Below are 22,009 nucleotides of genomic sequence, written 5' to 3' on the forward strand. Positions count from 1 at the left end.
TCTTGAAAGTACTTTCAGACATGAATTTAAGACCTGAAAAATACTTAAAAACAAACTCAGGTCTTTGAAAGTGCTTGAATTAATTTAGAAATACAACATGTTTACGGTGTAACCTGTATTGTGTCAAAACAATGAAAAAACAGTGAAATTCTTACATTTAAATCTTGTATAAAAACACTGACTAATAATGCACATTTGATCAACATTTCAGAATATTAACAGTACTGAATAATTTAGTTTATTCAAGTTCTTTATATGTGACTGTTTAAAGGGGTCAATTTTTGAAAATTATTCTGACATCTTTACCAGAAATATTAAGTGTAGATGAAATGTTGAGTACAGTAAGGACTTTAATGGTCCATGGCTTTAAAAGTCATTGAAAGTCCTTGAATCTGCTGTCCATGAAAGAGTGGGATCATGATTAGAACTGACAAAAAACAGACAGTGATTAACCCCCTTTTTTGATGTGCCACCCATCATTTAAACAGTCGTTGACATGTTTGGAAAAAAGGGGGATAAAATAACAAAGAAAATACGTTATAATTATGGACAATTAAATGATTCTGTTGATAATTAGTCCTAATTAGTATCCTTGCTGGCAGCTACTAAAATAAAATTAGTCTCGATCAACCAAGTCTTCACTACAATGATCAAAAATGAATTATAACTCATAAACTTTCTTGCATTCTGAGATCCTGCTTTAAGAAGAATAAAAAGTATTATCGCATATTATACATATGACATTGATACAAATGATTTCCCTTCAAAGAATCCTTTGTAGAATGGAGTTATTACATGAATGTTTTTATGGAAAAACTTTTATAATTAGAGTATGAAATGAAAGGTTTTGTTGTATACCTGGAATTTGGTGGACTCCTCGTGGAGGGTGTCCAGCTCTTGGCTCAGTTCATTCATTTGATCACTGATATCGTCCAATTCTGCACGGAGGTTCTTGTACACAGCGAAGGTGACGTCAAACTGTTTCTTGTACTGTCTGCGCTGTTCATCTGTTGTAATTTCTGAATAAGTGCTGTAACAGAAAATAATCACTAAGTGTTGAATACAAGAGACTCGCTCTCAGCAGCTCTTTTGAATTAGTCATTAAATGCAGACTAATGGATCATTCGGATCAATGAGGAGTTAACTGGAGACTCAATCAATCTGACAAGGTTTGAATCCCTTGCTCTGCAAGGATCATTTGATTCAGTGAGTCATTAGTTGTGGACCCACTCCGGATTGCTTAATACAATAAGTTGCTGACTTGTGACGCAATCAGATCTGCCAAATTCAATATCTGTCAAATTGTGATGCAATTTAATGGATTTAATTACAAAACTCTATATAGTGTCTCTGAGTAATGATGATTTCTTTGCTTCAAAATGACATTTACTTGGCTAGATTTATGAAATGTATTCTAGTAAAAATGACACTATATTGTTTTGAAATGTGGTAAAGTATAAGTTTCCTAAAATAACTACAGTGGGTGACACTTTAGAATGACTATCACCGCCACACTTTTTACACCGCTCTAAAGGAATAAAAACGTGTTTTTAGGTATGACCGCAGTTTGCGACTTTGCCGCCAGGGGGCACAAAGAGACGGGATACCAACGGAGTGAAGTAGCATATACCAGGGGTCACCAATCTCGTTCCTCAAGGTCCGGTGCCCTGCAGGGTTTAGCTCCAACTTACCTTAACACACCTGTCTGGGTGTATTAAGTATACCTGGTAAGACCTTGATTAGCTTGTTCAGGTGTGTTTGATTAGGGTTGGAGCTAAAATCTGCAGGACACCGGACCGCCAGGAACAAGTTTGGTGATCCCTGGCCTATACAGTAGCTGTAACTACTCTGCTACGTGTAAATAAAGATGAAACAAAGCATTACAATTCCTTCATTAAGTAAAAATCTTCTTAACAAGCTTTATTATCATTGTAAACTTAAGTGCAATGAGGATTCATTTTGGAAAGTATTAAAGAAAAAAAAGACAACTAAAATGAAAGTACAAACATACAGTAGGCATAAATAAATAAAGCAGTGTTTTAGCCTAAATATAGAGAGATGTACAGTGTTATTTTAAAGTGATAAGACTTAGACAGTCAATAAAAAAGCTTTTTCATTTACGTTTTTTTTATTTACAGTTTTAACTTACAGTTTTGTGGATTATATTTTAATATCTCATTTAGGTCTCAAGTCGTGCACATAAATAATCAATAATTAATTAAATTGGCCTCATTTTTTATTTAAAGACATTACCAGTTAAACACTGAGAAACGGTCTGGTGCTATTATTATATAGGCCTTGCGCTGCTCGAGATGAGATATTGACCGTTTTTAAAGGCTATAAGGCTACAAAAGTGTATAATAATTTAGTTTTTGCGTATAGTATTGCATTAATTTGCATAGACATGTTATAGTTTATATGGGCCTAAAATGAACGCCTCAATTCGATTCAGTTATTATTTAAAACATAAACCTGCGTTTTAATGACAGACGTGGGTTTCACAAAATACTTTTTAAACCAGTGTTTTTATTATTATGTTATCAACGAAATCAAAATGTATATGTATTTATTACTTATTATTTATTATAGCATAATCTTATAATGTAATTAAAAATTTAAATTCAGAATGTTTGTTAAGTTGGCACACATTGTTATTCTTAAACTAAACAATTGCATGTTAAATGCAAGTTAATCCACTGAAAAAGTAATGAATTGGTGATCTTCAATCAAAATCTGACCATTTGATTCAGCATTTGGAGAGGCTGTCATTTTCTGTTGATGTCAGTTTGACTAATCCACAATATTCTGAACCTTGCCCCTCTTACCATTAGTTTGTTAAAAGAGAATGATGCGCAAAAAGCTACGCCTCCTACTCACTATTCCATTTCAGCTGGACGTACAGTACATCAACATACTGAAAACAAAAGTCTCCGGATTCCAGTTCACATGAAGTACTTAAACTCTATTAATCAGGTTCAATACTCACTCCTCCAGCTCGTATGTGTGTAATTCAGTGGCTGAATCTGCAGCAGTGGTGTAGCCGGTCTCACAGAGAACATCCTCCACCTCAAACACTTCAGCTTTCTCTGCAACTGATCTGCTCTGTACTTCCACTTCCTCCACAGGACTGGAGCTCCTCCACTGATTCTGGTACAGCGGCTCCGGGCTGAAACCCTTTACATTCTCAGAATACCTTCAAAACAACATGCAACAAAAAGACCAGTTGGGTGTTTTTTTCTTTTGTTGTCCTGAAGAAAGTCCGTAAAGGAGTTTGCTCTTACACGTTGCTTTTGTACCCGCCCTCGCTGTAGACGCTCACGGTTCCCTCGGTGTAGGAGGTGAAGCTGTTCTCAGCTTTCAGATGAGGGGACGCTTTCTCTGATAAAACCACAGTGGGGGTGTATTGAGTGCCTCGCTGCAACACACCATGTACAAGTGTTAATGGAAAACAACATGTATTCAATCAATTTGAGTCCACAATAAATAAATAAAGCAACGTTTTTAGTTTCTTTCATTTGGATTAAAAGTTATTTGTTAAACTTGTGCAATCTTGCCAATGTTATCCACAGCCATATCACCCTGGAGCCCAAGACCAGTTACTCACGGAAGCTAAGCAGGGCTGAACCTGGATTTGAAAACTAGGTTGCTGTTGGAAGTGGTGTTTGTGAGGCCAGCAGGGGGCACTCAACTTGGATCTGTGTGAGTCCTAATGCCCCAGTAAAGTGAAGGGGACACTATACTGTCAGTGAGCGCCGTCTTTCAAATGAGAACCGAGGTCCTGATTCTCTGCAGTCATTAAAAATACCATGGCATTTCTCGTAAAAGAGTAGAGGTGTAACTCTGTGGGTCTGGCCCAATTTCCCTCCATCAGACTTTACCCAATCATCCCCATCCACCGAATTGGCTCTATCACTGTCTCTCCACTATAGCTGGTGTGTGGTGACCGCACTGGTGCCGTTGTCCTGTGGCTGCCGTCACAACATCCAAGTAGATACTGCACACTGGTGGTGGTGTGGAGAGATCCCCTTCATGATTGTGAAGTGCTTTGGGTGTATGGCCATACACAATAAATGCTCTATATAAATACACATTACATTACATCCAATGGAACTATGTTCATAAGGGATGCTCATAATAACCGAATGTCCGTTAACGCTTTTTGCACTGAGAGGGGCATCTTTTGAATGATTTACTAACGGCTGCGAGGGTTTTGCGGCCAGTGGCACCCCCAGACAACTTTCTTAGGGGTGGCCAGAAGAGGCCACACCAAAGCATGGGGTGGCACACAAAAAATAATGAATTCAGTGTAATTTGGTTTTAATTCATTTAATAAATTTTTCTTGAAATATTGTAATTTATTCCTTGAAATAATTCGGGACACGAACCAGCAACCTTCTTGCTGTGAGGCGGCAGTGCTACCCACTGAGCCACCGTGTCACCCATAAGCCACCAAGCTATTAAAATTCAATTGCCTGGCTTGAACCTAAGTTCGATTGTCCCCCCTTTCCACCGTCTCGGCTGGTTTGTTCTCACACCGTCTTTTTTCCTTCTGAACTCTGGTATGCTTGCGTCATCAAGCTGCTGTTGTGTGTGAGGCTGTTGCTGGGTGATGGACGGGCATGAAGGCTAAGGCGCCAAAATGGAAAGATGTAACTACATCACAGTCGTTCTGCTTTTACTGATATAAACAGAGAGCCTTTTGCCACTTTGCCGCAAAAAAAATATTAAAAACGTTCAGAACATAACGTGATGTCTGCAGAAGTCGTTTCTGGAGGAGACAAGCAGACATCATCACTGTGTTTGCACTGGGTCAGTCCTGCGTATCACCAAGCTAACATTAGGTGATATTACTGATAAACATACATACACTGCAAAAAATGCTTTTCTTAATATTTTGTCTTGTTTCTAGTCCAAATATCTAAAAGTTCTTTATTCAAGAAGCATTTTCTAGACAAGCAAAACATATTGTTTTGTTTTAAGAAAAAATATGCCAAAATAAAGTGAGTTTTTCCTCAAATCAAGCAAAATAATCTGCCAATGGGGTAAGCAAAATAATCCTGTTTTTCGATTTGTGATAAGATTATTTTGCTTACCCCATTGGCTAGGGATGTAACGGTATCAGAATTTCACGGTACAATAATACCTCGGTATGAATGGCACTGTACTGTATTTATTGAATAATTTACAGGAAAAACAAAACTAATGAATAGACTCGAAAAAAGTGCCAAAAGTGTTTATTTACCTTAGCACTGAACATATCAATGACAAACAAATTAGCCATCTAACTGTAAGTTTCGAAACAGGAACTTCAATTTTTCAATTTTAATAACAAAAAACTATTAAACCATATAAAAAAAATAAAGTTTCAATTTAGTATCGTTGAAAACTCATCACATTCAACATTTAATCACTCACTCACTTAGATAGAGATGGGTTTTTTAAGGAAAATTATCATATAACTATAATCTGGTAAAAGCTGGGGTCTCTGGGCATGTCCCCTGCAACAGAAAAAAAAACCTCTCATTTGGGACTGAGGTTTCTGGGACAGAGAGATATGATTTATTGAGTGATGTGCCTACGGTAATATTGAAAAAAATTACTATTGCGGTATGACGGTATTTACAATATTGTTACATCCCTACCATTGGCAGATTATTTAGCTCGATTTAAGAAAAAACTCACTTCATTATTTCTTAAAACAAGACAATATGTTTTGCTTGGGCTGAAAATGCTTCTTGATTTAAGAATATGTAGATATTTGGGCTAGAAACAAGACAAAAAAATCTAAGAAAAGCGTTTTTTGCAAACAAATAAACTTTACAAAATTTAAAGTTTGTTGTATTTTTGGCTTTTCACTTCAAAATCAAATGAGAAGTGAACCGAACCAGAGTTTGTGCGAACCTTACCCCAGACCACCTCATTCAGGTGGACTTTGGTATGATTCAGGGGTGCGCACCCGAGTTCAGAAGACATCGTTCGCACTAGCTAAAAGTACCGAACTCTGATTTCAAATGAACCCGGGTGCGGACCAAAAGTGCTGTTGTGAAAGCACATTTACTGCTCTCATAAAAATACACACAAAATACAGTCCAACAACAAATGTTTTACAATAATGTTTATCTTAGACAGAAATATTGCTACTGCACTAGTTCACTGCATGTTTAGTGGGATCTCACATGTTCCCCTGACAGCAAAGTGTAAATATTTTCATGACATTCTAAGATCTACAGATGATCAATATACCTGATGATCAAGATACTCCCTGAGGGCAACACCAAATCTCAAAGCCATTAAAAAGCACCAGCAGCACCTGTGTTTGACAAAGCATCTGACATGGAAAAGCGCATGAAGTTATACAAATTAACCATATTTACCGAGTATTTACTTTAAAGCCCTAACATAAAGCATGACAAATGTTTCGGATAAATTGGATTATACAGTTTGCCTGCAGCAGCTCACTCTGTTTTACTCCAACGATGCTCATATTTATCTTGTGCCTCATACCATATTCTCTATAACTATACATATTGTACAAACTCGATGACCTTGCCAGCCCTTCTCAGAATGACCTGAACACAGGCGTTTACTGATGGGAAAGCAGCATTGTCTGACCGGTGGGACAGTCACAGATACCATCGCACACGTCTCTATCTTAAGAGCCCACTTGAGAAGTTCTACATCACACAGTACACCAAGACACTAAATCCATCACAACATAATTATCCCACCCACACAAACATGCGCGACTTCCTCCAATGAAGCACAATCATTCCAGCTTTCAGGAAACACTGCCGATGCCCGTTCAAAAATACCGGCAGCAAACAATATCTGAGCTCATTTCCTGGAAGGTCACGACATATTCCAGGTATTCAGAATGAGCCTGGCTGGAGACAAGTTAAAATATATATTTATTTCTGTTTTCATGATGCATTATTTCTTATAATTACATCAGATGCTGCTCTGTATGAGCTATATTGAGTAGAAAAATAAGAAAAACTGGTTGAGCTGCTTTCATAAATTCTGTCTATAAAAGTAACATCATGAATCAACTGAGTAAAATGCTAGCTATCCGTTACTGTCGACTGGTCCCAATTTGACCTTTATTCGGTATTGGCCATTTTAAAAACCATTACAGAATTACAACTGTTCAGTACTTCAGAATCACTGTAAATCATTGAATGATTAACACACAGAACAGTTCAGATCACATGACTGATTTCATTGTACTTCACTTGGGCTGAAGGTTTAGGCTGCGCTATATTTGAAATAATGTAGTTTTCACCTCCTCAAAACATATTGTCACAGCCAAAATAAAAAAAAATTAGAAGAACATTTTAAATAATACACACTGTAAAAAAACAGACATTAAATTACACAAATTTACTGGAAATTTATATTTAATTCAATGTCCGTTATTTTACATTACATTTCTGTAATTTAACAGCCGATATTTTACTCTTTTTTTTTTTTCGGCACCCCGGCTGCTGGAAAAAAAAAACTTTAAATAACGGAAATTTTTTTACAGTGTAATTTTTTTAGCAACACAAATTATGAAAAAAAATTGAGGTTTCAGCAAAAAAAATGTTATAAATAAACTGATTAGTGTTGATATAATAAAAAATATTGCTACATTATAATAATAATTATACATTAATATAATAATGACTAAAAGAAAACAACAAATTTTTAATTGCAAATACATTTTTTAAAAGCACTGATTTTTTTAAAAATTGTAATAGTAAAATGCTATTGTATCAATTGTTCTTTTAAAAAATAGCATTTAAAAAAAAAAAAGTTTCATATCATTTTAAGCTCACCCAGTCTTGTGAATTCTGGCTCCGGTTTGTTCTGAGGATCGGTGGTTCCTCCCAGTAGATGTTAGGTTTGCCGTGACGCCATATTTTGCTTCGAGTCTTATAGGCAAAATAGGCTGCAATGATTAGAGCAATCATGACAAACAGCCCACAAACCAGAGCCACAGCCTAAAATTAAGCAGAGAAAAAGCTGTTTACAAAATGAATAAAGTTGCGGTGACTCTACCACAGAAAAAGAAAGAAAAGAAGTTTAGTTAGTACTATTTCTGATTTGTTTTTGGGTAATGTTCTTTTTTCAACACATATGTACATGGGTATGACTAATTTTGTGTTTGACTATATATATATATATATATATATATATATATATATATATATATCAATCAGGGTTTCTGCAGATTTCTTCAAATCAAATTTTAGACTTTTTAAGACACTTTTAAGACCATTATAAATAAAAATTTAGACTTATACAGGGCTAAACACTAAGGGTTTTTTCTAATGGCCCGGGTTACTTCTGTAAATAGTTTTTGTAATAATGGAAGATCATGTAAAGCAGTGTTTCTCAACCATGTTCCTAGAGGACCACCGGCACTGCATGTTTTGGATGTCTCCTTTGTCAAACAGTCCCTTAAAAGTCACGTCTTGCTTTCAGTTTCAGGCTCAGGCGCGTTTTGCACTCACACACAAGCGTACTGCGCCAAAGCCCAAGTGAACCGGGTCAGGGCACCTCTTCCAACCGGGTCAGGGCCGCCCAAGTGAACCGTGCCAGAGCCTGATTCAGAGCACGCATACTTCTCAAATGATCCGGGAAACGGGCCTGAGCAAGGTTCGGATAGCATAGTGTGAGTAGGCTCTTAAGGGGCTGTTTGATATGGATTTATTAATCATTCTTACTGTTCAATGAGCGCAATCTGTCATAGTTTTTTAAAGACACAAACCCCTCACTGCACAACAGCTGCACCTCCAGCAAACCTCCTAATTCCTGCAGTACGAGGACTTTATGATTGTTTATGAGCGTCACAAGTGGCTGATCTGTTTGCCGAAATAATCGACTGCGAGTCCACATCCCAAACGACTGAAACGATATAGCTAAAGAAAACTCCACTGTGCTGAGCGGGCCATCGGGGGAGACAGGAGTGGGAACAAGCATGCTTTGGCCTGGTTCAAGGTAACTGTACATCGTGAGTACGCCCTCTGTCTCTGCTAATAAGCTGATGATCTGATTTCGCTGTGTTGGGATAATGTGCAGAGCTGGGGGTCCTCCAGAAATGTGGTTGAGAGACACTGATGTTAAGGGAAGGGTCGCTTTATTTTTTTTTTCTCCTGATTAGAGAATTTAATTTGGAGAATTTGCTGTAAAAATGTCTAACAGCGGTTGTGAATTGTATCTCTTTGCAATAAAAACTTTGAAGTTCTGAGATGGATTTAGATGACTGGGTGACAGCCAAAATGGGCAACTTTGCTTAGACAAATAGGCAAATAAAGACCTGTTTAAAAGGATTTAAGACCTATAACACAATATTTCAGTGAGTTTAAGACTTTTAAAGGCCTAAAATTTAGTTTATTAAATTAAGACATTTTAAGACCCTGTGGACACCCTGATATTATCCCTTAATGCTAAGAAAACGTATCTAATGCTTACTGTTTGCAACATGTAAAGTCAAGCAGAAGGAACTAATCAAAACCTTCATGGTCAGAAGCATCTAAAGTAAATCAATCAATCAAATCATTTCCTCATTAACAATAGCACTGAAGATCAGCAATATGTTGTGCATCACTACTTTTCTGTCCTTTTAAAAGTGCTTGCCTTTCACTCCTTCTACATGTAAGAGAATGAGCAGGACAATTTCTTCTTTTGTGAGTCCGAAAAAGAAAGATGGGCATACAGCAACACCAGGGTTACTAAAGAGTGACTTAATACATTTTTGAGGAATATACTTTACTTTTTATTTAGATATATTTTACTAACATGAAGACAACTACTACTTTTTTGTCTTGTGACACTGACCTCCTCAGGATCCATGAAGCAGTAGTGATAAAGATATCGGTTGAAGGACGGATATGCGCCAGGAAAGCCTCCAGTGTTGACTCCGGCGCTGATGCTGGGAGTCCCTAATGAGCTCTGACACATCATCAGGATGGGGTTGTATAAGATGCTCTGTGAACTTTGAGCCATGGGATTCACCCCAATAACAAACACAATGTCTATAATACACTGCAGGATCGCCAGAACCACATCCACCACCAAAACTGTCAGGTAAAAGGCTTTTCCGCGCACACACCACATCTTTGAGAAGCTCACCACCAGGAAGGTCAAAGACACCACAAAATTAAGAGCTGCCATCGAAATCATGGCTGACTTTGCAGAGTAGGGCGTCATGTAAGAGCTCTGATAGCCGTAGGTTCCACCATAATACCCAGATCCAACGCCATAACCTCCAGATCCGGCAATATAGCCACCGATGCTGCCCTCATAACCGGGCATATCCCAAACTAAAGTGGACGCAACACAAGCGAAAATGATGAAACACAGCAGAGCAGTGAGTCCCTCCATAGTCTTGACGATGCCAGGGGGAGAGAACCATCTGTAGAAGTGCTGAGGATTTCCCAGCGCATGAGGGGCATCGGGGACTGAAGAGTACAGGCCAAACTCGCTCCTCTGAGAATAGAAACTTCTGGATGTGTACATATTTGATGGAGCGGTGTAGTGTGGACTGTATTGCGGTGGACTGTCATACTGCTGCGTCTCGTACATGATTCATGAGAGAATCTGAAAGAGAGCAGATTTAGATCATACGATCATCTGGGAACGGAATTTAAATGAAATTCAAACCACTGTGCTTCATTTGTTTAAAGTTTTAAGTCTTTTTTTTTTGACAAAGATTCAAAAGAGGATTCACAGTTTTAAAAATTTTGTCCACATATTAGACTCGCAAGGAATGCGATAAAATTAGAAACAAACCCAAAAAATCCACATCTCAAAGCATGCCTTACAAGCCCTGTTCTAATCTACTGAGTAATACATGACGAGTTCAGATGCAAAAGCCTCTAAATGCAGTTATTTTGTGTTAAAAACAATGAAAATAACCCATTATTCCCCATAAATCTGAAATGACTGAGCCTACACAAAGGAACCTGAGAAAAATGCTCATTTTAGAAGAAAATCTTAACTTGCATTTAGAAGCTTTTGCATCTGAACTCTTCGCATACAAATGATGCATTAGTCCATAGGGTCTTCATGAAGGTAAAAGCTAAAAGGATGCCAGATTTTGTGAAATTGCTTGAGTTTTCCCTTTAAACAGTACCTAATTCTCTCCAAATGTAAAGTTGAAATCATCTGCAGAGTGAGGGTAAAGAATGAGCCTACTCCTTTCAGCCTCTTTATTTCACTTTACTTTTACTCTTTACTTTACTCCTTTACCTTTGTGGATAAGGACACGGTGGAAACTCACTCACTCCACCTAAGACGTCTATATTTTTAATTTAATTTGTTAAGCGCAAAGATTTGTTTTCAAAACTATTTCTAAATTCTGTTCTAATTTCCAGCAATAGTGTAAGTGACCACTAAATGACTATATCACTTTAAATATTTTTAGAGCATCAGAGCATGTCACGTGTTTCGCCTAGGTAACAAATAGGTTAATCAGGCTAGCAGAGCGAAGAGAAGACCCGTTGCTGTGCAATTTATGGAAAAAGGAGGCTTAATCCTGCACCATTTATTTAATAGAACCCTTTGGTAAAGCGGAGCGAGGTATGTGAGGTTAATATTTAAGCCAAATGAGTTCGTTTGTATGTTTATGTTAATCGTGAGCTCTGCCTTCTTATTAGTTGTTTCAAACTGTCTTCATATACTTCATTGTTTCATTTTCATATGTTGCTCTGTACATTATATCTTTATTCGTCATATTATTCTGTATACAAGTTGTTTTTATTGATTTTTGTTGTTTCTTTGTGTAGTTTTACGGTGCTACGCAACAAAAGTTAAACGGCTCTCGTCTTGAGCATAATAAAGAAGCAAGCACCCGTCAGAAACTCTCTGTCTCGTTCATGGAAACCAAAGGGCAGCTACAAATAAAAAAAAATGAACAATAATAATGAAGTGTGGTCAAAGAACTAAGTTATATCCAGACACACGTCCTATTTTATACCCAATATAGTGACGCATACGTCTCCAAAACCCAACAGATGTACAAATCTTAACTTCTTTGTATTAAAACGAATATAAATATACATTTACATTTAGTCATTTAGCAGACGCTTTTATCCAAAGTGACTTACAAATGAGGACAAGGAAGCAATTTACACAACTATAAGAGCAACAATGAATAAGTGCTATAGGCAAGTTTCAGGTATGCAAAGAAAGTGTAAGAAGCAAAACAGTAGTAATTTTTATTATTATTTTTTTTATTATTAATGTAGTTAGTGGAGGGGTCAGAGAGGGAATTGCAGATTAGTAAGGAAAGTGGAGACTAAATAGATGAGTTTTTAGTCGTTTTTTTTTTTTTTGAAGACAGCGAGTGACTCAGTCGTTCTGATGCAGTTAGGGAGTTCATTCCACCAACTGGGCAGATTGAGCCCGAGAGTTCAGGAAAGTGATTTCTTCCCTCTTTGGGATTTAACCACGAGGCGACGTTCATTCACAGAATGCACGTTTCTGGAGGGCCTATAAATCTGCAGAAGTGAGAGCAGATAAGAAGGGGCGCAGCCAGTAATCGCTTTGTAAGCAAACATCACAGCTTTGAATTTGATGCGAGCAGCAACTGGCAGCCAGTGCAAACGGATGAGCAGCGGAGTGACATGTGCTCTTTTAGGTTCATTAAAGACCACTCATGCTGCTGCATTCTGAAGCATCTGAAGAGGTTTGATAGAGCTAGCTGGGAGCCCGGCTAGTAGAGAGTTGCAATAGTTTAGTCTGGAGAGAACAAGTGCTTGAACAAGGAGTTGAGCTGCATGTACAGACAGGGTTGGGTCGGACCTTTCTGATGTTGTACAGTGCGAATCTGCACGATCGATACATGTAATAAATAATAGTGCTAATAATAATAACATTATACAAATGCAAATTGTCATAAATAAACAAAAAAAAGCTCCACGGCATGAAGAAGGCATGGAGGCAGTGGTTTTTATTTAGAAAATTATATTTTTTATAACATTTTAATCCTTAATTTTTTTTATTTGTTAAGATATTTGTGTATTGTTGTACATCCTTTGTGTCTTAAGCAATCTGTAAGCATTTTGGACCTGCATAGGTGCATAACTAATGCACTTGTGCTGGACTTTATACTACTTCTTTGTTGGTCAATGGCGTGGCCTTATTCAGACCTTCAAAATAGCACACCTTAACACACCTCCATTTTAGACCAGCACACCCATGAGTCCACATAGTGGCGGAAATGAATTTGCTTTTAAACAACGTGGCGCAAAACATGAAAATTAGGGTTGCACTGGTCTGAAAACAGCAACAAATCGTGCCAAACACATCTTGTGCCTTATTTCGCCAGGTGTGTGATAGGGCCCAGTGTCTAGAATTGATAGAGTGCTCGTAATGTCAAACGTTTAAATATTTCTCATCTCTATCCTACCCATGCCAAAACTGTGCAGGTAACGCGTTAATCAAGAATGGTTTGACTAATCAACTTTAATTGAAAAATGTTTGTCTGTGTGGCCTGAAGATTATCAGTTAATAAAATAGTGGAAGAAAATTACATAAAGAAACAGGAAAAAAAATCCTAGGATTGATGTTCAAAAGTTATTAGCGTAAATTTGAGTGCAGCTTTGAGTTCTATATGGCACAAGAAGGTTGAGTTTGAGACTCCTGTTAGGACAATACACAATGTACCAACTTTAATAACTGCCATGTAAACCATTCCATAGGCTGATATAGACTTAAGTGTAAGAAGAAGAACAACACTAAACAAAGTCACAGTGCAGTATATTTTAACACTCCTGGCTAATTCCATTTCATTTGGTGTACTGAAATAATACTATTAAATCTTCATTTGTTCCCTTAAGATTACAGATGCACAGTTGTCATTACTCTACCTGTAGATCAATACTTTAAGATTTAACTGTAAAGTAAGATGGAGCACATCTAACACGGTCCAGCGTTAAACACCGTTCCCTTCATCAGGAAAACTGCAACTCAGACAAGATGCTCTGAATAATTCAGAGAAACATGAGCACATTGGAGGTTTAGTGCTGTTCATTTTCCTTCTCAATCCCCCAAGTGCAATATACAGTCATTATATGCGAATAAAAGAGGTGAGGAGATGTACTGCTAGCAGGAGTTTTTCTAATAGCGTACCCACTTAATCAATCATGCTTATGAGAGAGCGTGAGATGCACACCTGTGGTAACTTGAAAAGACTGGATAAATAATTCAAGAGCTGAAAATCAACCTAGCAAGCTTCGAAAAGCCTCGCAGGTGCATGTTAATGGGACTATTATAGAGTTTTAGAAAAAAGCAGGTGAAAGCATTTTTTTTTATAGCTGTGTTACACGAAATTGATGAAGCTAACGATTTTTATTAGTGTTCTGATCTAGTATCAAAGAAATACAATCACATGAGTTATAAAAGCATCATTCACAATGTAAAAGTTGCACAAAACATATGTAGCTTACCGTAACTCAGTAGCAGCTGGTGTTTTCCCTGTTTTGAGTTCAGTTTTCTGTCAGGTGTTGTTTAGCGCTTGAGTTTCTCCATTGGATGAGAACACTTGTGACAGCTGCTGCTTATGGTGACTCCAGTAGAAGACCTGGGCCTGAAACTCTAAACCCAATCCAACCCTTGATACCGACACTATCAGTCTCAGTGAGTCAAACTGTAAGCCGAGTTAATGATTGTTAATGTTTTAATGTGCCTTAAAGCGGCAGTGCAAGGCTGATTTTACATGTTTTGTTTAAAAATTCTCTTTAAATTAGGATTTCATGTGGATTCTCACAATTACTTTGTTTTCTAAAACACTTAAATATAATACTGCAAAACATTTACATAAAAAAATTTAAATACCAAAAATATAAAATATGATATCTATATATGGTGGTTACATATATACATATAGGTGGTGGGTTAGCTTGAGAAAAATTACTTGATTTCTTTGCAAAAAAGAAAAGAGAAAATAATAACAACAATAATGCTGAGATAATATTGTAAAAATTTATTAAATTAAATAAAAAAAAATGTTTTAGTTTTCCCAGTACTAGGTTGCGGCTAGAATCCGCTGTGTAAAAAAATATGCTGGAATAGTTGGCGGTTCATTTCTTTGTGGTGACCTCTGATAAATAAGGGACTTATCTAAAGGAAAATGAATGGATGGATGAAAATGTTTCAGTAATTGCTGTCCTTTGCATTGAATTTTTGCTCAAAATCACGAATTTTCATCTTGATGTGGCTTAGTTTGGCTTTCAGATATTCACATCTTTCCTTCTTCTCCAGAAAGTAAGGATCCTTAAAGAAGGAAATGAGAAATTAACAACATTAAATCGTTTAATTTTTTTGTCTCATTAGGTTTTCGTAAGAGATTAAAAAGGTGACTTACGTTCCTTTTTTGCTCATATGTTATTAATAAGTCGTTGATTCTTTTACTGTCCTGAATAAAACATCCACAATTAAAACAATGTGTTGGTGTAGTCTTATAAAAGGTAAAACAAGAAAGAATCACATCTCACCTCTGCGCTCCTCTTGTTATTGATGAGCTGGCTCATCATAGTGTCTAACTCCTGAAACTTCATTAAAGTGGCGGTGATCTCCCTGTGCAGTTCCTTGTACTCCTGGTATTGATCATTAAAGACGGCTTTGTATTGCTCTCTGTCCTCTAAAGAATGAATTTCAGGATATTTTCTGTAATAAATAAATACATCAATTAAACAATCTAATTATTAATGGGACATTTTCTGTCAAGGAATTTTGTTTTGTGTGTGTTTGTTCTGTTTGTGTGGCTTTTGTATTTCAATGAAATTAATGTACTATATTATAATCAAGGCGAAGCATTGGCGCAGTAGGTAGTGCTGTTGCCTCACAGCAAGAAGGTCGCTGGTTCGAACCTCGGCTCAGTTGGTGTTTCTGTGTGGAGTTTGGATGATCTCCCTGCCTTCGCGTGGGTTTCCTCCTGGTGCTCCGGTTTCCCCCACAGTCCAAAGACATGCGGTACAGGTGAATTGGGTTGGCTAAATTGTCCGTAGTGTATGACGGTGTGTGTGAATGTGTGTGTGGATGTTCCCAGAGATGGGTTGCGGCTGGAAGGCCATCTGCTGCGTAATAACTTGCTGGACAAGTTAGCGGTTCATTCCGCTGTGGCGACCCCGGATTAATAAAGGGACTAAGCCGACAAGAAAATGAATGAATGAATGAATATTATAATCAATATTTAGATACAGCTTTACAGTGCTAAATTACATATATACAGTGGTTATAATCCATTTATTATCTGTGAAACAACTTTTTAGCATAGACCTGACAGTGAAATTTCCCACTTGGTTAAAATTTCCAACTGTCACTGCACAGTGATCACGAATGCCTTATACTGACAGAAACAGTTGAATAAAAGTGTTTTTTTTTTTTTTTTTTTAAAGTATTCTTGTACCTTGTTAATATTCTGATTAACCCACTGAGGTAATATGCTTTGTTTTGATTTTTCAGGTTCTTAAAGGAGTCTGGAACTGTTTGTGGAGGACGAGGGAGCTCTCGGATTTCATCTAAAATAGATTCATCTGTATTCCAAAAAGGAACGAAGATTTCAGGCATTTGGAACAGGATGAGGGTGAGTAATTAAAAACATCATTTTCATTTTGGGTGAACTACCCCTTGTTCAGACATAGAAATATTACTACAAAAAAAATCAAAGCAATACATTAAATAAAGCGGGATCTTATCGCTTAGCACATTTTGAGTTCTGGTTTTAAATGTTTCTGCTCACAAAAATCTCACAAAACCCCATCCAAGGATTGATATAATGAGGAATGCAGCCAGGTGCAGTTGCTAACAAAAAGCAATTTGAGTCAAACACCACGACACAACATCCATCCAGTTTTCAAAAGCCCTTCCCAATGTTGTCTACATGTAAATCAGTTGCTTTTAAACCTACAAATATTTATAGATGACTGGAAAAGCCTTTATAGTGTCTTAGAGGAGCTAAAATTAGAGCCTTAAACACCAACTGGATATAACCAATACCTGCTTCTTTTTTTGGTTCTAAAAAATTCATTTGTTGTTGCTAGACCAGATATACACCGTGAAGAATACTAACATAATGTAATCAGCGATGACCCTGGGTTTAGGAATGTGTCCTGTTGGAATGGCTCCAGTTAAAATCTGTCGTTCTCCAGCTCTCTCTGAGAAATACAGCGGCCTGCTCTCATTCACAGAGCCTTCATCCATTTCATCTTTGAATGAAATTTTCTTGGATCTAGTCGAGGAGCTGCCCATTTTGGATGTGGATTCCAGAGTCTGCTGCTGTGAGTGACAGATAACAGCCCTGACAATTAGTACAAGCTTAGAAGAGTGAGACTTTTGCAGACACTGTAAATTTCATTAGTGCTGTTTAAATAAAAACCCTAATATATTTAAATGATCTTAAGAACAAAAAACTATTAAAATTCTTATTAAACATACATTTTAAATGAAATATAGACATACATTATTAATGCATACCAACCCCAAACCTTTGAATTGTATTTCAAAGAGTCTCAAGAGGGCGGCATTTTTATTAAAGAAGACCTATTATGCCCTGTTTCACAAGATGTAAAATAACTCTCTGATGTCCCTAGAGTGTGTATTTGAAGTTTCAGCTAAGGATACCACACAAATAATATTTTACAACTCTTTAAAAACAACCCTTTTAGGCTTTGATTCAAATTGTGTGCTTTGATAACTGCCACTTTAAATTCAAATGAGATTGTGTTCCACGCCCTCTTTTCAAAAAGGGTGGAGCTAAAAACACCTATGTGTCAGCATAGTGGCAGTTTGAAAACTCTAACGGCAGACGGTTGCTTCTCACTCAGGGCTGTTTATGCTAATAAGGGAGAGATCGTCACTAATGGGTGGGGCTTTACCCCTCTGATAACATAAACAAAGGGAGAATGTCAAAGTGTTTCTGCAGACTATTTTTATCATGTGTGATTACAAGAAATAGAATTAATTAATGTTTACCATTAGATGCTGATTATATTCACACACTGTTAGCAAACAAATGTGTATAAACCCCTTACAAAAGTGATTCATCCAAACTAAGTCCCCTTTAAAAGAAAGCGAACAGAAATATATTGAAATATTATTATTTTCATTTCATTTCATTTTCAACTGCTTTTCCACGGCCGGGTCGGGGGTCAGCAGTCTTAGGAGAGAACCACAGACTTCCCTTTGCCGAGACACTTCCTCCAGCTCCTCTGGGAGGATCCTGAGGCATTACCAGCTGAGAGACATAGTCCCTATGTCTATCAATATTATTATAATTAACTTAAAATTAAGCAAAGGCAAACTGGCAAAATTGAATTTTCAATGTTTTTACACAAGTTTTCAGTTGACTTAATCCTTCAAAAAGGCTTTTTAAGTACATTAATGTATAGAAAGTAAAAACAAAACAGTATTTACTAGGAAAAGCCTATACTGTTCATTTTTAATCCATTTAATGCCTTCTTGTTAAGTAATATTAATAAAAATTCTATTTCATTGCCAAAAAAAATCTTAATGGGCCAAAACATCATCAGTAAACTCGTAATTTTTGGTTACCCAAAGAATCTTAGTAAATAGTTAGAAAATAACCCATTTTTCCTGAGATTGTAGAACATTTTACAAATCCAAACAATATATTATCTACTGTTAAGAAAGTTTTCTGAAAGGGAAAGATCATTTGGATCATTTGCAATATTATCTTGTAGAGTGCAGTGTAAAATGTATATTTACCGGGCTGCTCAGCTGACATGTCATGGCCTCCCTCTGACGGCGGGCCGCTTCATGCCTCCACATTTTAAGGCACACCAGGAAGCTTATCAAGTACATGAGCATGTTAAAAAATATGAAAGCAGTCCCAGCCATCTGACCCCCCTCGACACGACACAGACTGGACAGGACTGGGTTGTTGCCAACCGTCATAAAGCAAAGCCCACCCCGATTCAGGTCATTCACATAGACGATACCCGCTGCCATGTACAACAGCGAAATTACTAGGTTCATAAAGGCCTCAGTGAGAGGCCACCATTTGGAATCCAGCAGAATCGTTCGGTAGTACATTGTCAATCCCAAAACCATCAGAATAACAGTGAGTATCCACGAGAGTCCCACGATGACCAACACAAAAGCCGTCATGGGCCCATTGTAGCGGTATCCTTGCGTATTGGTTGGCCTGTAATAATTGGACCACTCGCTGTCTCTCTGAATATAAGCACACACACAGGCGAAAACCATCCCGCCAAATAAAAGTTGAAGACCAGCAAGGAGTCTTAACAGACCGGGCCAGGACTTCATGTAGGAGTATTTTAACTTGTACACCTCCAACTTCTCAGCATAGTACTCTGCCGGATGGATACTGGTTAGTTCTGATTCAAGGGTGTCATATGTGTATCCTGCTGAACCTGGAGGGACGTCTGACTTGAAATCACCAGAAAAGATATTGAATTTTTTTCTGTCCAGTGATGGAGACTCTGGCGGACTACATCTTGTGCCATTAGGCAGTATTTTAATTCCTCCTGAAGATCCTGATTGTGATTCAGAATCAGTCTTCCTCCCTTTATTTAACAGACCAGTCCACGGCTTCTGAAATGTACTTGTTTTTGTCTTCTCAGCTTCCTCGTTGTCTGTCTGTTTGGCTGAACGGTTCTGACCATGAGATGAGAAACTTGAGTCCTCAGAATGATCATCCTCCTCCACATGTTCTCTGTTGAAATCTTCATTTTGTGAGGATGAGCCGTCAGCCAAATATGATCTGCTAAGATCCATTTTGTTTTAGCTTCTGAGAAAGCTCTTGTAGTTGTCTATATCAAACTAAGAGCAAACAGTAAGAAACGTTAATTAATTAGTTTTAATCTAACATGTAAAGTAAGCAATATTATGCATATGAATTACAAACAGTTATAATAGCCACTTGAAATGCTTGCTAAAAAAACATTAGCATACCTGCACACTGGTCTTGTGTTTTGGAAGCAAAATTTTGCTGATGGCCTTTGTAAATGTTTCTAAAGAGTATCAGTCACAGTCATTAATATTCATACACACAACAGTTGCCTATTATCAGCTAAAAGGAAGCTGAACTTTGCTCTCCTAAGCATTTGTTACATATCAAAAACATGAGTCCTGAAAACAAGTCACACTGTGATAAACATTAAAAACACTCACCTTGTTTTCAGAGCAGGATCGTTTGCTGTCAGTGAGTTTGGCTGTCCGGCTGTGTTAAAATGGCTTCAGAAAATTAAAAACAAGGCTAATAAAAGTGAGTCAGAGGCGCTGCAGGAAGCCAGGGCAGGGATTAAACATTAAACCTGCAGAGGCCGAGTCTGGTTACAGAGACAGGCAGGAATTCAACCACATGCTGCCAGTGGTTTCTTCCCCTCAGACACTTGGCACATTCCTGCAACCCTCAAAGGAAATGATACACAACTTATTTTGTTTCACTGTGTCTTCTTGAGTATTCATAGACGGCTAAACTACTTTTTTTCCATGGGTATATTTGACGGTATTATTCGAGACTTTATCACTAGAGGGCAGTAGAGGAGTAGCAGAGACTCTCATACACAGTTTTAGCAAAGCTGCAGTGTCAAATAAAATGTTTCTTGGGCAATTTCTGTGTAATTTGCTTTTTATAGATAAAATAAAAACGGTAACAGTATGATAATCACAAACTCTTATAAATAGGCCAAAACCAAATAAGGGAAATGGCAGTTGAGGAGATTCATGGTGCAGATGCAGCTATTTTGATTACTGTGAAAGTTGCTTAGGTATTCGGCTACTACAGAAGATTCATTGAAATATTAATACATTAATGAAATGATTAGTCAGAGATGTGTCCTTTAACAGACCATATAATGAAGACACTACTAAACAGTACAATTAAAAACAAAAAAGGTACTTTAGTGACTGTTGATTTCATGAAGAACCCCCTAAAGATCGATGGAAACTAATTCAAGAAGAAGTTATTTATTGAAGAATAAGATTATTTAGCTTGTTTAAATGTTCGTCACATGAATATTTATTATTATTAGTTTGTTATTGTCGATCAATTGTTAATTGAAATAATATGTAACCAAAAATGGTTTTTCTATAGAACTGCTATGAAAACTGAAATTTCAAAAATCAAGGGTTGATTTTGAGTTTCTTTCCCTTAGTAAAATCACACAAATGATGACTAACAGAAGAGAAATATTCATTCGATTAACATAAACATCATGTATTATGCATTGTAATTGACATCTTGCATGTTTGAATTGGTCAAATAATCTTAATTACAAATGAATCAATTAAAATGTTAAGTGTCATTGAATAATTTAAACAGTTCAATCGTTTATAAAGACAATCATTAAAAATGCAAAGATACTCCATTTGGTTTCTCAGCCCTGATTAACAAAATAATAGAAACCAGCACAGAAGATGCTTTGGACTACAAACATTACCAACTGTTAACCAGTATTTTTATATATATTTATTAGTGTGTTTTGGGACATATTCAATTGTAATTTAGTGGTTTTCACATGCCGCCAATAAAAGGCACCAAATAACCCACATAGGGACCATAAACTTTTATTTCTTTTAAAACCAATGCAGTTCCCTCCAGAACCATCACAAGTTCTATGAAGGCTTCTATTGTTTTATTTCAGCATAATTGCCACATCATGGCGAAATCCTGAGGGGAATCTCTAGACAACCTATTTAGGGTGCCTTAAATGGCCTATTATGTGCTCAGTGAGCTCCAAACTATATTTTAAGCATCTCAAAGCCTTTCCTTTATAATGGGGTGTTTTTTTTGTAAAAACTTGGACACCTGCCCTTTTAAATGCTATTTAAAAAAAGCTAAATTAAATTCCAATGGTACTCAGTAATATGCATCTGAATTCACCTTGGAAAATGGCCTTAGGGGAAGTTTTTGTCCCAGGATAGCTGCATGTGGTTTATCTTCATTCCGCTTCAATTAAATGTTTATGAGGTCCGCTCCACTGTTAATGGGCATATGTCTTACACTCACATGCTGTCATTACTAACGTGATGTGGC

The 22,009-nt window shown here is 37.1% G+C and overlaps 1 protein-coding gene across 2 annotated transcripts in view; it reads right to left on the reverse strand.

The window, feature by feature from the left end:
• zgc:154006 overlaps positions 1-20,463 on the reverse strand; it is a 21,831-nt gene extending 1,368 nt beyond the window's left edge. Inside the window, exons 1-11 of one of the 2 annotated variants that reach the window (XM_068224524.2) lie at positions 20,143-20,463; positions 18,715-19,791; positions 17,060-17,265; positions 15,483-15,654; positions 15,353-15,403; positions 15,145-15,261; positions 9,823-10,572; positions 7,818-7,982; positions 3,282-3,415; positions 2,987-3,193; positions 859-1,030 (exon numbers count right to left, since the gene is read on the reverse strand). In XM_068224524.2, coding sequence (XP_068080625.1) covers positions 859-1,030; positions 2,987-3,193; positions 3,282-3,415; positions 7,818-7,982; positions 9,823-10,572; positions 15,145-15,261; positions 15,353-15,403; positions 15,483-15,654; positions 17,060-17,265; positions 18,715-19,746 — 3,006 coding nt within the window. In that variant the 5' untranslated portion in view covers positions 19,747-19,791; positions 20,143-20,463. Of the gene's footprint in view, positions 1-858; positions 1,031-2,986; positions 3,194-3,281; positions 3,416-7,817; positions 7,983-9,822; positions 10,585-14,435; positions 14,593-15,144; positions 15,262-15,352; positions 15,404-15,482; positions 15,655-17,059; positions 17,266-18,714; positions 19,792-20,142 lie in introns of those variants that run through there. The other variant, NM_001080004.1, reaches the window with a different exon arrangement.
• Between the last annotated feature and the right edge of the window lie 1,546 nt (positions 20,464-22,009).

This window comes from Danio rerio, chromosome 2, assembly GCF_049306965.1.
Source record: "Danio rerio strain Tuebingen ecotype United States chromosome 2, GRCz12tu, whole genome shotgun sequence".
NCBI lineage: Eukaryota > Metazoa > Chordata > Actinopteri > Cypriniformes > Danionidae > Danio > Danio rerio.